At 35.0% G+C, this 12,691-nt stretch overlaps 1 protein-coding gene across 10 annotated transcripts in view; it reads left to right on the forward strand.

Moving 5' to 3' along the window:
• The window catches only part of COBLL1 (cordon-bleu WH2 repeat protein like 1), a 159,957-nt gene extending 150,441 nt beyond the window's left edge, over positions 1 to 9,516 (forward strand). For all 10 annotated transcript variants that reach the window (XM_059704245.1, XM_059704242.1, XM_059704244.1 and 7 more), the window contains 2 exons: positions 1,455 to 1,631; positions 8,216 to 9,516. In XM_059704245.1, the coding sequence (XP_059560228.1) occupies positions 1,455 to 1,631; positions 8,216 to 8,302 (264 nt within the window). In that variant the 3' untranslated portion in view covers positions 8,303 to 9,516. The remainder of the gene's footprint in view (positions 1 to 1,454; positions 1,632 to 8,215) is intronic.
• The last annotated feature ends 3,175 nt before the right edge of the window (positions 9,517 to 12,691 follow it).

The following is a 12,691-nucleotide window of genomic DNA, read 5'->3' on the forward strand; positions in this document are numbered from 1 at the left end:
TAAACAGTATCAAAGCCTAGGTAAAATAACCAAGCATCTCTCGGCTATGTATTTTCTATAATATACACTTAAACTCAGCTTATTAGATATCTTTACATATAAATAATTTAAAACCAGAGTTTAAATATGCCATTTTCTTAATTTCCTATTTTGTTAATTCATTGTCAGCTTTTCCAGTTATGTGTATGTTGACCAAAATATCATTTAACTTCTATGTAACCTTAATAATTTACAAAAAGAGGGAGTATTTGTTGACTTAGTATTTGCTTAACTATTACAATTCGCCACATTCTCATAGTCAAAGGAGAGGATGAAATTCACAGAATGAGTTATGATATTCTCCACACAATTTTTAAAAAATACTTTGTGTACTTTTACTCTGATCGTGTTTAAAGAATACTTCCATATTTGTGTGACAGTTCCAGATGTATTTTATACGAATTTTTCAAACATTCTGAGAGTAACAGAACATTAACCATATTGCCAAGTAAAGATTTTTCCATAATTTAATACAATATTTATCTTGAAGAATATTTCTTCATTTCACATTTATGTTTATTACTTTGATATAATTTCAGGAAGAGATATATGATGTGAGATTAATTCTTTACTTGGGAATAAAGCCTGTGTTTTTTCTTAGAATGGAATACCTTTCCTAAACAACAGAAGCTTGATTTGGAAAATACAGTCTTTGAGCCACTGCCTGAGCTCTGTTTAACTCACCATTTGTAAAGATATTTATTTGGCAGTTTGAAAAAGACATATTTAAAATTTTTTGATAATAGTTGCCAGTTGAATTAGTTACTAAATATTCATTTCTAAGAAGTTGAGTTAAAATTTTAATTCTTAGAAGTTCCTATTGTTTATCTTTAGTCCCATGGGAAAAATAAAGAAAACATGGCCATCTCTAGTCCTTCTAACTTCCAGAAACAAAACAAGCCATTACAGGTAGCATAATCATTAACATTTTATTATTAGATGATATGTTGCTAGTTTCAACCAGTGTGAATTTGCCAATATTTGTCTATTTTGAACCATCAAAAATAATAATTTCACAACCTAATATGTTGGAACTGTGAAAATGGGTTCTTATTTAGTCTGTGGAATATTTATTTTTAAAATTCATTTGGCTCTCTTAGGCAACTCCGTTGGAGAAATCAGCCTTATTTGTCTCAAGGACAGTAAAATTACCCTTTGTTCATGAAACAAAGAGAGGTACCACTTTTCTGCCTTAGCACCCTCCCTATTCAAGAGAAAGGAAATTAATGCCCTCTTTCCAGCTGAGCTCTGGTAGCTGAGACGATTCAGTGGGTGAGGAAATAGAACTATGTCTAGGAAACCAATGTGGCAAATGGTGAATCCTAAAGCACTATTGATGAAGAAAAAAAAAACGTTGAAAAATTGCCCATTTTTCACCTGGTATTCATATAAATATTTTGCATTTATTGTTTTAGGAAAATAACTCTGCACATAGTGAGCGGAATTCCCAAATACCATCTCCAACCGACTGCCCACCATTCACCCTTAAGAGGCAGAGTTCTCTAACATTCCAAAGCTCTGACCCCGAAGAGTTCCGACAGAGTCTGCTGACAGCAATCCGTTCTGGAGAGGCTGCTGCCAAATTGAAAAGGGTAAGTTTTCTTTATCAGATGGGTGACAGTGGATTTCTTTTCAACACTGTCAGACTAATACTTAGGGGAAATTGTTTCCTGCATTTAAACCTGAATACATAAGATGTCAGAAGTTACTCTTTCATGTCAGGGGTCATTTTTGAAGTAAAGTCTGAGAGAGTCCGGAGTCTTACACATACTTTAAAATATGTCAAGTCTGTTTTCCATAACATGGACCAGGTGCACAACATGCCTTTTGCTCATTATTATGTAAGTAGATATAGAAAGTACCTGGACTCTTATTTTAAGAAATTGTTAACCCGCCTGGCCACCTCAGCTCAATGGTTGAGCATGGACCTATGAACCCGGAGGTCACAGTTTGATTCCCGGTCAGGGCATATGCCCAGGTTACAGGCTCGATCCCCAGTAGCGGGCATGCAGGAAGCAGCCGATCAATGATTCTCTCTCATCATTGACATTTCTTTCTCTCTCTCCCTCTCCCTGTCTCTCTGAAATAAATAAAATTATATTTTTTCAAAAAGAAAGAAATTGTTAGTTCAACAGGAAAGATTATTTCGGAAAGATGATTCCCCCGTATTCCAGAGAATCTGCATTAGTGATAATAACCTGTACTAGTTTCAGTTATGGTTACTAGGGTAATCAAGTTATTATCACATGTGGGATTAGAATCAATGGTTCTAATCAGTGGTTTTAGACAGCCGTGGGCAAACTACGGCCTGCGGGCCAGATCCGGCCCGTTTGAAATGAATAAAACTAAAAAAAAAAAGACCGTACCCTTTTATGTAATGATGTTTACTTTGAATTTATATTAGTTCACACAAACACTCCATCCATGCTTTTGTTCCGGCCCTCCAGTCCAGTTTAAGAACTCATTGTGGCTCTCGAGTCAAAAAGTTTGCCCACCCCTGTTCTAGAATCTAGTGGTTCTCAACCTTCCTAATGCCGCGACCCTTTAATACAGTTCCTCATGTTGCAGCAACCCCCAATTTCATTGTTACAAATTGAACATAATTAAAGCATAGTGATTAATCACAAAAACAATATGTAATTATATATGTGTTTTCTGATGGTCTTAAGTGACCCCTGTGAAAGGGTCGTTCGACCCCCACAAAGGGGTCGCGACCCACAGGTTGTGAACTGCTGGATTAGATGAAAGTGCCAAAGTGGGGAGAGAGTTTTTATAGGGTAAACCAAAAAATGTAGAGAAAACCTAGAGAACTGAGACAAATGTAGATATTCAAGTCCTAATAATGCTCAGCTAGAATTGTTCAGCTCCTCTGTACTGAGGTGTAGGAGAGCTTCGGGAATGGGGCAGATACCAAACAACTGTCACAAGGAATCACTGCAGGTGAGTTTACTCCCTCTGTCACCGTCATCCACTGAAGGAGGACATGGATGTCCGGCTGGTGTGGCTCAGTGGTTGAGTGAAGACCTATGAACCAGAAGGTCATGATTAGATTCCTGGTCAGGGCACTTGCCTGGGTTGTGGGCTCTATCCCCGAGTAGGGGGCATGCAGGAGGCAGCCAATCTCTGATTCTCTTTCATCTTTGATGTTTCTATCTCTCCCTCTCCCTTCTTCTCTAAAATCAATAAAATATATATATATATATATATATATATATATATATATATATATATATTTTAAACAGGACATGGAGGAGCCTAAGCCTGGCATCATCACTTGGACTTCCCAGAGGCTATAGTCTCCCTAAATGTCTTTCTTATTCTCTCTTTAATCGTCTTGATTGCAAATTCCTCAACACCCAAAACAAGAAAAAAAATCATTATTCCACTGAATCTGTAGGCATTTTATTTTGTAAATTCCTTCTCTAATCATTTTAGAAGCTATTTAGAGAAGATTAAGAGACTTGAGTAAAACACCGAGCTCGATAGAAATGAAATCTGCAAAGCAATAGGACTACTGCAAAGATGGAGAGAAAAGGGAAGAAATCTTGGGCACACCTCCTTGGCAGGCCTTGCCTACTCTGGCCATTTCCTCAGTGTGTGTGTTTCAGAGGAGCTGTGAGCGACAGCCATTCGGCTGGAGGGCTTGGTGCTCCCATCTGGGCACACTTGGAGATAAGGCAAAATGTTGTGTGCTGTCAGGAGTGGAGGAAACGTGAAGGAGTAAATCAGGGGATTAAGGGGGAATTTTTTTTAGAGTGTTTGTAGGCTGAATTTAGGTGCCAGACAGCAAAAATTTGGTAGAGCTTTACATATTAAAATTGGTAGTTCACCAGATGACATTTGAATTTTTGTGGGGGCATATGCCCCTACTAAATCACATACTGTCATTTATGAAAATATGTTCATTTTTATCTTATAAATTAAGGATGTATTTCAGATATATCCTTTCCAAATCTAAAGCCTTCTCAATTCAATAAATTTGACAAGCATGTTGTAAGCACATAGGTGTCAAACATTGTACTGGATACTTGGAAGACAAAAATGAGTCAAATGAAGCCTCTGACTTCTGGGTGTTCACTGCCTGGGTCTGAGAAACAGTGATACATCAGGCCCACAGGAGATCCAAGTAACTACACAGGAGATAATTGCAGTGTGTTTCCACTAAGCCAGTGGATATATTAATCAGCGTCAATGAACTAAGTGTAGAAAACAGTGCATTAAGGTGGAGATGCCTTTTAGCTCAACAGAATTGCACAGGCAAGCAGCTGTTTGCTTGGTGTGTTATGAGCCCTGATTTGGCAGTCTCTTCACATATAGAACTCTCATTGCTTCCAGAATGAGCTGGATGTGAATCAACAGAGAGAACAGGCCCAAAATGATGATGCTATCTATAATTGTCTCCTGTATATAACTCATTAAGTTCTATTGAGCCTAAATTTTATCTGTCTCAGTAGATTATGGGTAGCTCTGAGTCTACGTACGTAGCGCCAGCTCCTAAATTTTGTTTAATGAAAATGTCTTACATAATCCATTTTATTCTACTAAGAATGGACACCAGGTCTAGTGAAGTTCGCAGTATCCACACTTCACAATCAGCTTCCACTTCATGGTCACTTCTAGTTATATATGCTAAAACTATGTGTGTACCAGGACTCTCATATAAGAATATTCTTGGAATATTGTTTGTAAAAGTTTCCGAGAAATATAGCCTTACTATCCAGAAATAGTAGAATGAATAGTAGTATATTCAAAGTGCAGACTATCATATAGCAATAATTGGACAAAATATAGCTAAATATGACAGTATAGATATCTATGAAATTTGTAGTTTGACAGCACGCAACACTAAATTATGTTCTTTAGTGATACATGGTAGGTGGCAATTATTTTTAAAATCAAGGAAATAATTATAAAAACCCGGATAGTGGTTACTTCAGAGGGAAAGCCAAGGGGTTGTTAGGGGCTCGTTGGAGCACAGGCACACAATTCAAGAGGGAACCAAATAACTAAGTAGTCAAGATGAATATTATCTTAAAGCAATATTTTTTAAATGTCCAAATTAATGCAAAATCTATGATGAATGAAATGTCAGAATGTTAAGTAAAGACAGGGTTAGCAGGGAGATGGAGGTATTCTCTCTCTTGACCTGGGTGGTGGGTTAGATACATGTTTGTGCTTGTTCCCATTGGGCTTTTCTGTAAATGTATTCTATTTCAAAAAAATTGCCAAAGTTGGTATAAGTGGGCACAAGAAGGCTCTAATTTCTTGTGATATTTGCTTAGTCCCATATTTCTGTCCTGTCTGAGATGTTTCTCCCGGTTTGTTTTAAATTCTAACATTTTTAAATAGAGCAGCAGTTCTAGTGCCAAATACAGTCCCTAGTGATTTTGACAGTAGGCTTAGATTGTTCATCAGAAAGTTGGCTCAGGGTTTGCCTTCCTTTTGGCACCCAAATGTTGCTTAATTCCAGGTGCCAACCTGCCTTATGGCTCTGGTTCATACCGAGCAATTAACCTTCATTATCATGGTTGGTTCACATTAGAACAATTGTTCCTTGATCGCTCTAGTGAGAATGTAGTCATGAGCATGCCATGTTGTTGTTTTTCCCTGTTTCTTAAGGTTTTTGCCTTACTCCCAGTCGACCCCCATGCAGCCACAGAAATTTCTCTTTAGATGCAGCGTTAATAAATCTAGCTCCATATTTTATAAAATGTGTTTGATATTTAGATTTGTATGTTAATCAGCAGATTGTTTTCAGAAAGTAAAACAGATTGGGTAATTCATTATTGTTGACTTGAGCTGACACCAGAACTTTGGCAGCTTTCGGATCCTGATAGTGCTTGAATTACTATTCCAGGTAGAAAATAGGGTTGTAACAATAAAATCTGAAAATAAACTCACAAATGAGGCTTATTACTTGATATTAAGTATTTCCTCAGAATGTAAGTAAAACTTATCTTTGACTAGATAGAAATCTGGAGTGAAGAAAAGAACTGGAAACTTCATCCAGAATCATGCTGGCTTGTTTTGTTTATTTCATTGGTTTGCTTTTGATTCATATTTCCTTGGTTTGAATTTGAACTATCAGGGGTTTCAGGTGGGTAGTTCTTTTCATATGTTTTTCAAGTAAAAATAAATGATAGTTTCATAATTAACTCTCTTTATGAGAATAAGAAAGCTATGTAAATATTCCTGAAATTTTTTTTAAACTTCAAGAGTAGACAGTCAACTAGTACATACTCATCAGTAAATTCTTACAAGTTTTACTTTTAAAAAATATCTTTATAAGTGTCATGTATTCATTACTCAAAAATTAAGCAATATTTTTACTTTATAAATGCTAGTAAAAAGTTAACATACTCCTTTCAAGAAATATTCATTGTTTTATTCTGTGCCAGGCACTAAAACAAACATGAGTATAAAGTAGCATTAAAATAAAAAAGGTCTCTGACCCCACAGAATTTATAAAACAGAATTTTAATGATGTCTTCTCATGTTTGACAGTTCAGTAAACAAGTTTTTAAATAATAAACAAAATACAGTTTCCTTCCCCAAAGTAAATGTTCTAGATAGATAGATTACAGTGTAATCTGTCATACCACATTTGTAGTATGTAAACATATTTAATTTTTTTATAAAAATAAAATCTTCTATAAAGCATTCAAAAACATATATCTTTTTTAAGCTTTCCACCTTATTATATATATATATATTATATGTTATTCTTTTAAGACTACATAGTATTTGTGGATGAGTATAAGCTTAATTGCTCTTTATTGATGGACATTAACCTGGATCCTAGTTTTTCACTAACAATAGTGCAACAATGACACCTTTTACTTGTAGATATTTGGAGCCATCAGTATGTTGTTTTAATGCATAAAACAAATTCCTCTCTTGTACTTTACAAAGAATTATGTGAACAAAAATTACAAGAACAACTTTTATACACAGAGACTTTTTGGACCAAGGTTTCATAATGACAAGTCATTACCTGTGTGTTGTTCGTTGGCTCTACTTGGAAAGAAATCCTACATGAATACTAAACAGGGTGCGGACGAATTTTTCTTCCCTAGTGGCAACTTTTCTTCTTAGCTCTTTTATTTCAGGAGGTAATGTCAGCCATTCCACTCCACCCTGGATTCATAAGAGAGTCAAGACAGTTGACTAGTTCAGATGATCCTTCTTCACTTAGTGAAAAGCAACACAGGAAGTACAAGGAAACCAAATTCAAACTAAATTTGCCAATTTTATTTGCCCTTTCACTAACTTATTTTGTTGCTTAGCAGAATTGGAGGCCTTTTGTACTTCAAATCTCTTTTTGTGAGAAGATGATAATGTTTGGTAATGAACCTAAACTAGTCAACTTATACTCTAGAGATAAACTATGTTTCTTAGAATACTACCATATTTGATGTATTTCAAAATAGTGTACCTATTTACTATTTAAAATCCAGACGATTTTTTTTTTACATTTTTCTAAATAATATTGGAATTTCAGACTATTTAGTAAATTCTTGTTATAGTGTTTTTCATTCACTTATACTTTATAAATAGAAAACTTTGGCATATAATTTTGGAACTTATGAGTTTATTTATTAAAAAAAGAACAAAACAAAATCTTTTTATTCGGCAACTGTTTTAGCATAACAGTCATAAATTTGACTTTTTTAGCCCTTTTTAAGAAAGTATTTTAAAAACCAAAGCTCTTTTTTTTTTTTCCCTTATAAATAAGGGATACTTGTGAGGGGAACTTCAAGTTAATATATACCATCTATACAAAAATTGTAAAATTCTTTGCTTTGTGGAATTCCCTTTATTTTTGTACGTTCTCCAAGGCACTTTTGAAGAGCCAGAATTAATCTAGCTAACAATGCTCTTTAACAGCTTGGCCTGCAATCAGTTCGTGCTCTGGTCCCTTTGAGTTGATTTGGCAATCTTATAAAGAATAAGATGTGTTAGTGGATTACTTAACTTGTTTGTTGTGGAAATAACAACCCTTTCATTTTTAATTTCATGGTAGAGTGAACATTTATTCTTATTTGTCATTTATTGCATAATAAATACTAAACGTTAGCATTTACAATTAAACAGGCGTTAAATGTAGTAATTGTTGAAAATTAGATAGCTGTCCCATTTTAAATTGACGGGTGTAAAGTGTGTTTCTTTCTCTTAGGTTACTGTTCCATCAAATACAATATCTATGAATGGAAAGTCAAGACTCAGTCATTCCATGTCCCTTGATGCCCAGGACGGCCATTAAAGGTTGCCCTGACCTACTGCCCTTCACCTCCTCCACGTCACAGAGCAACTTCGTAATGGGAAATGTTAGCAAATATATATTCAGATGTACACTAATATATTATCTACGAAAGTGTAAGAGTTTATGCTGTGGCTTTTAATGCCAAAAGAAGAATTACCAGAATTTATAATTTATAATAATATTTTTTACCTTTTTTGCCTTAAGAGCTGAATATGTTACTTTAGAACTTTAAGACGAGGTGTTAATGACTTTCATTTTTTTTTCAAATGAGTAATAGTCATGTTGTTGTTGGTTTTTGTTCCACTTACTTGTTGACACATTATCTGCAATGTGACTTAGACAAAAGGATAAATTAAGAGTCATAGACATATTTGTATGATATGTGAATAACTAGGCAAACCTAGAGCTGACATTGGCTGCCTCAGTGTCACGGTTTAATTGCAAATGTTATAAGTTATATTAAAGCCTATTTTGTGCTGAAAGTATGATCTAGAAAATGAATGCTATTCAATAAGTATATTCAGTTCAACGGTTAATTTCAGTGATAAATCATTTAGTGTGCAACTCTTCTGTGTTCTTTGTGTAATTACAAAATCAGTGTCAAATTTATGGGGAGTACATTATATTTTAATATTTTATTACCATAAAACACTTGGTTTTTTAATCGTTAGAACTTAAATTGCACAAGGTAAATTTTAAATATTTTCTGTATATAATTATGTTATTGTCACACAGATATTACACATTTTATGTGCCAGAAGCCTTAAAAATCTTCCTGTGAGAATGATATATTGTAACAGTTACTTCACATTTAATATGTAGAAAGGAATAGGAGTTAGTTTATGTCCATATTGGAAAACTTTAAAGACTACTTGGAGGTTCCAGAAATCTTGGTTTTAATTAAAGTAAAATGAAAAAATAAAGTCATTATGTAGTTCAGATACAAATATTCTAAATAATAATATATATTTACATTAAAGCTAAAACTGTTAAGCCAAACAGTGCCTAATGTGTTTGCTTACAAGTGTTCTGGAGTCTAGACCTTGTTAGTATTCTGTTCCTACTTTAAGAATTTAATTGCTCATTTATTTTAAAAGCTTTGTCAAACAAGCTGATGTTATGTTAGTTTTTCCTAAAGCTACTGAGATACCTGTCTCTTTGAAAAATGTGTTGATTTTTCCCCCCTGTTTAATAAAAGCAAGTTATATATCTGGGATGCTTTTTTTTTTTAATGCAGTTTGTGTCAACCAGCCTATTTGTGTACTTCACCTGATGAACACATCTCTGTTAGCCAGGAAACAAACAAGTAAAGTAATACCTACCACTTATTAGGGTTCCCTAGTCTACATGGAAGCCCAGGCATTATAACTTAAATGCACTGTTCTCTACAGTGGCTGCACCAGTCTGTCTGTCCGCCTGCAGTGCAGGAGGGTTCCCTTTTCTCCTCATCCTCAGCAGCACTTGTCATTTGTTGATGATAGCCATTCTGACAGGTGTGAGATGGTATCTCATTGTTGTTTTGATTTGCATCTCTCAGATGATTAGTGACTTTGAGCATGTTTTCATATGTCTCTTGGCCTTTGGTATGTCCTCTTTCGAAAAGTGTCTATTTAGGTCCTTTGCCCATTTTTTGATTGGATTGTTTATCTTCCTTTTATTAAGTTGAATGAGTTCCCTGTAAATTTTAGAGATTAAACCCTTATCTGAGATAGCTTTGGCAAATATGTTCTCCCATGCAGTGGGCTTTCTTGCTGTTTTGTTGATGGTTTCTTTTGCTATGCAGAAGCTTTTTATTTTGATGTAGTCCCGTTTGTTTATTTTCTCCTTAGTTTCCATTGCTCTAGGAGCTGTATCGGTAAAGATATTGCTATGACATATGTCTAATATTTCGCTGCCTATGGAGTCTTGTAGGATTTTATGGTTTCCCATCTTACATTTAAGTCCTTTAACCATTTTGAGTTTTTTTTTGTGTATGGTGTAAGTTGGTAATCTAGTTTCATTTTTTTTTTTTTTGCATGAGATTCAGCATTACATTAGAAAGATTATACACCATGACCAAATGGGATTTATTCCGGGGATGCAAGGATGGTACAATATCCGCAAATCAATAAATATGATACATCACATAAACAAATTAAAAGACAAAAATTACATAATCATATCAATCGATGCAGAAAAAGCATTTGACAAAATCCAACACCGTTTCTTGATAAAAACTCTCAGCAAAGTGGGAATAGAGGGATCATACCTCAATGTAATAAAAGCCTTATATGACAAATCTACAGCCAACATCATACTCAATGGGCAAAAACTAAAACCTAAGAACAGGAACAAGACAGGAATGCCCACTTTCACCACTCCTGTTCGACATAGTCCTGGAAGTGCTAGTCAAAGTGATCAGACAAGAAAAAGAAATAAAAGGCATCCAAATTGGAAAAGAAGTTAAACTGTCATTATTAGCAGAATACATGATATTATACATAGAAAACCCCAAAGACTCCATCAAAAAACTACTAAACTTAATAAAAGAACTTGGCAATGTAGCAGTATACAAAATTAACACCCAGTAATCTATGGCTTTTTTATGTACCAATAATGAACTCACAGAAAATAAAAATAAAAAAAAATCCCATTTACCATTGCAACAACAACAAAAAAAAGATACCTAGGAATAAACTTAACCAAGGAGGTAAAAGACCTGTACTCGGAAAACTACAGGACATTGAAAAAAGAGATAGAGGAAGACATAAACAAATGGAAGAACATACCGTGTTCATGGATTGGTACAATCAACATCATTAAAATGTCCATACTACCCAAAGCAATTTATAGATTCAATGCCATCCCCATTAGGATACCAACGGCATATTTCACAGACCTAGAACAAACTCTCCAAAAATTCATCTGGAATAAAAAAAAGACCTCAAATAGCCACAGCAATCCTGAGAAAGAAGAACAAAGTTGGAGGGAATCACAATATCAGATATCAAGCTGTATTACAAAGCCACAGTTCTCAAAACTTTCTGGTACTGGCACAAGAACAAACATATAGACCAGTGGAACAGGACAGAGAACCCAGAAATAGACCCAAGCCATTATGCTCAATTAATATTTGACAAAGGAAACAAGAGCATACAATGGAGTCAAGACAGTCTCTTCAATAAATGGTGCTGGGAAAATTGGTCAGGTACATGAGATTTATTTTTTTTTTTGATGTACACATAGATCATATTTATTTGGTGCTTTAAAGTTTACACAAAATATTTATCTGATGCACATATAGAACAAAAAAGTACACAAAGAGATTGCTATTTTGCCAAAGTCACACATCCAGGTAAGTGGCAGAAGCCCAAACCTCACTTCCAGTCTTCTCTTTCCAATGGCCGGATTTCGCAAACGATGAAGATGGTGCTGGATTTCAGTAACCTACTTATTCTGGATCTTCAGTTGGTTTTCTTTATCTTTTAAATGTTACTGCTTTCCTGCAAGTTTTAATCCTTAACACCTCAGACTCTTCATATGGATAGATATATTTTGCTGATGGCAAGAAAAAATGCCACCATGTGTTCCCTCAAAGAACTTTTCTGACAGGTATTTCGAGAAGAATTGTGAAACATTCTGGTAATTTGTGTAGCACTGTTGGCATTTCTGCCTCACAAACTGAAGAGATTTATTTGGAACTCTTGAAAATTACTCATCTTGGAGAAGAAAAAGTACTACAATTTCAAACAAATGTATAGTTTTTAAGCAACTTTTTAAATTTCCAATTTATTCTTTTATTTTACCCGCTCCTTGTGCTAGATTATGATGATGGCCCAGAGTCTTGACCTCACCTGCATTCACACCTTTTGCCATGTGACTTTGCCCTTCTTTCACTAAGGAGACAAAACACATTTCCTCACTCACAGAAGCAGGATTTTTGATTAATAGAATGAGGTGAAAGTGACACCAGGCCGATTCTTAGACTAGGCCTCAAAGGTCTGCATGCATTTGCTGCTCTCCCTGTACCTGAAATGCTGTTGTAAGAAAGACATCTCTGGGCCAGCTGAATGAATAGTTCTTAGAAGAAGATGAGAAATGGATGGAGCAGAGCTGACCTTGAGCATTCAATAGTCAGACCCTCAGACATGAGCAAGGTCAGCCAAGATCAGAACCACAAAGCCACCGCCTAGATGACTCCAAAGTGTGAGCAATAAATGCTTACCTCCTAGCTGTGCCACCTAGGTTTCATAGTCTATTGTTACATATCATTAGTGTGGCATTACATGTGACATACCCTCTTAAACTTGTGTACATGTGATTCTACCCTAATCATAAATTCATTCAATGTGTTCAGGTTCATATACCCTCTTTCCCCCAGAGTCCCACAGACTACTTGTTAAAACCAAT

The sequence above is a fragment of the Myotis daubentonii genome, chromosome 7, assembly GCF_963259705.1.
Source record: "Myotis daubentonii chromosome 7, mMyoDau2.1, whole genome shotgun sequence".
NCBI classification, from domain to species: domain Eukaryota; kingdom Metazoa; phylum Chordata; class Mammalia; order Chiroptera; family Vespertilionidae; genus Myotis; species Myotis daubentonii.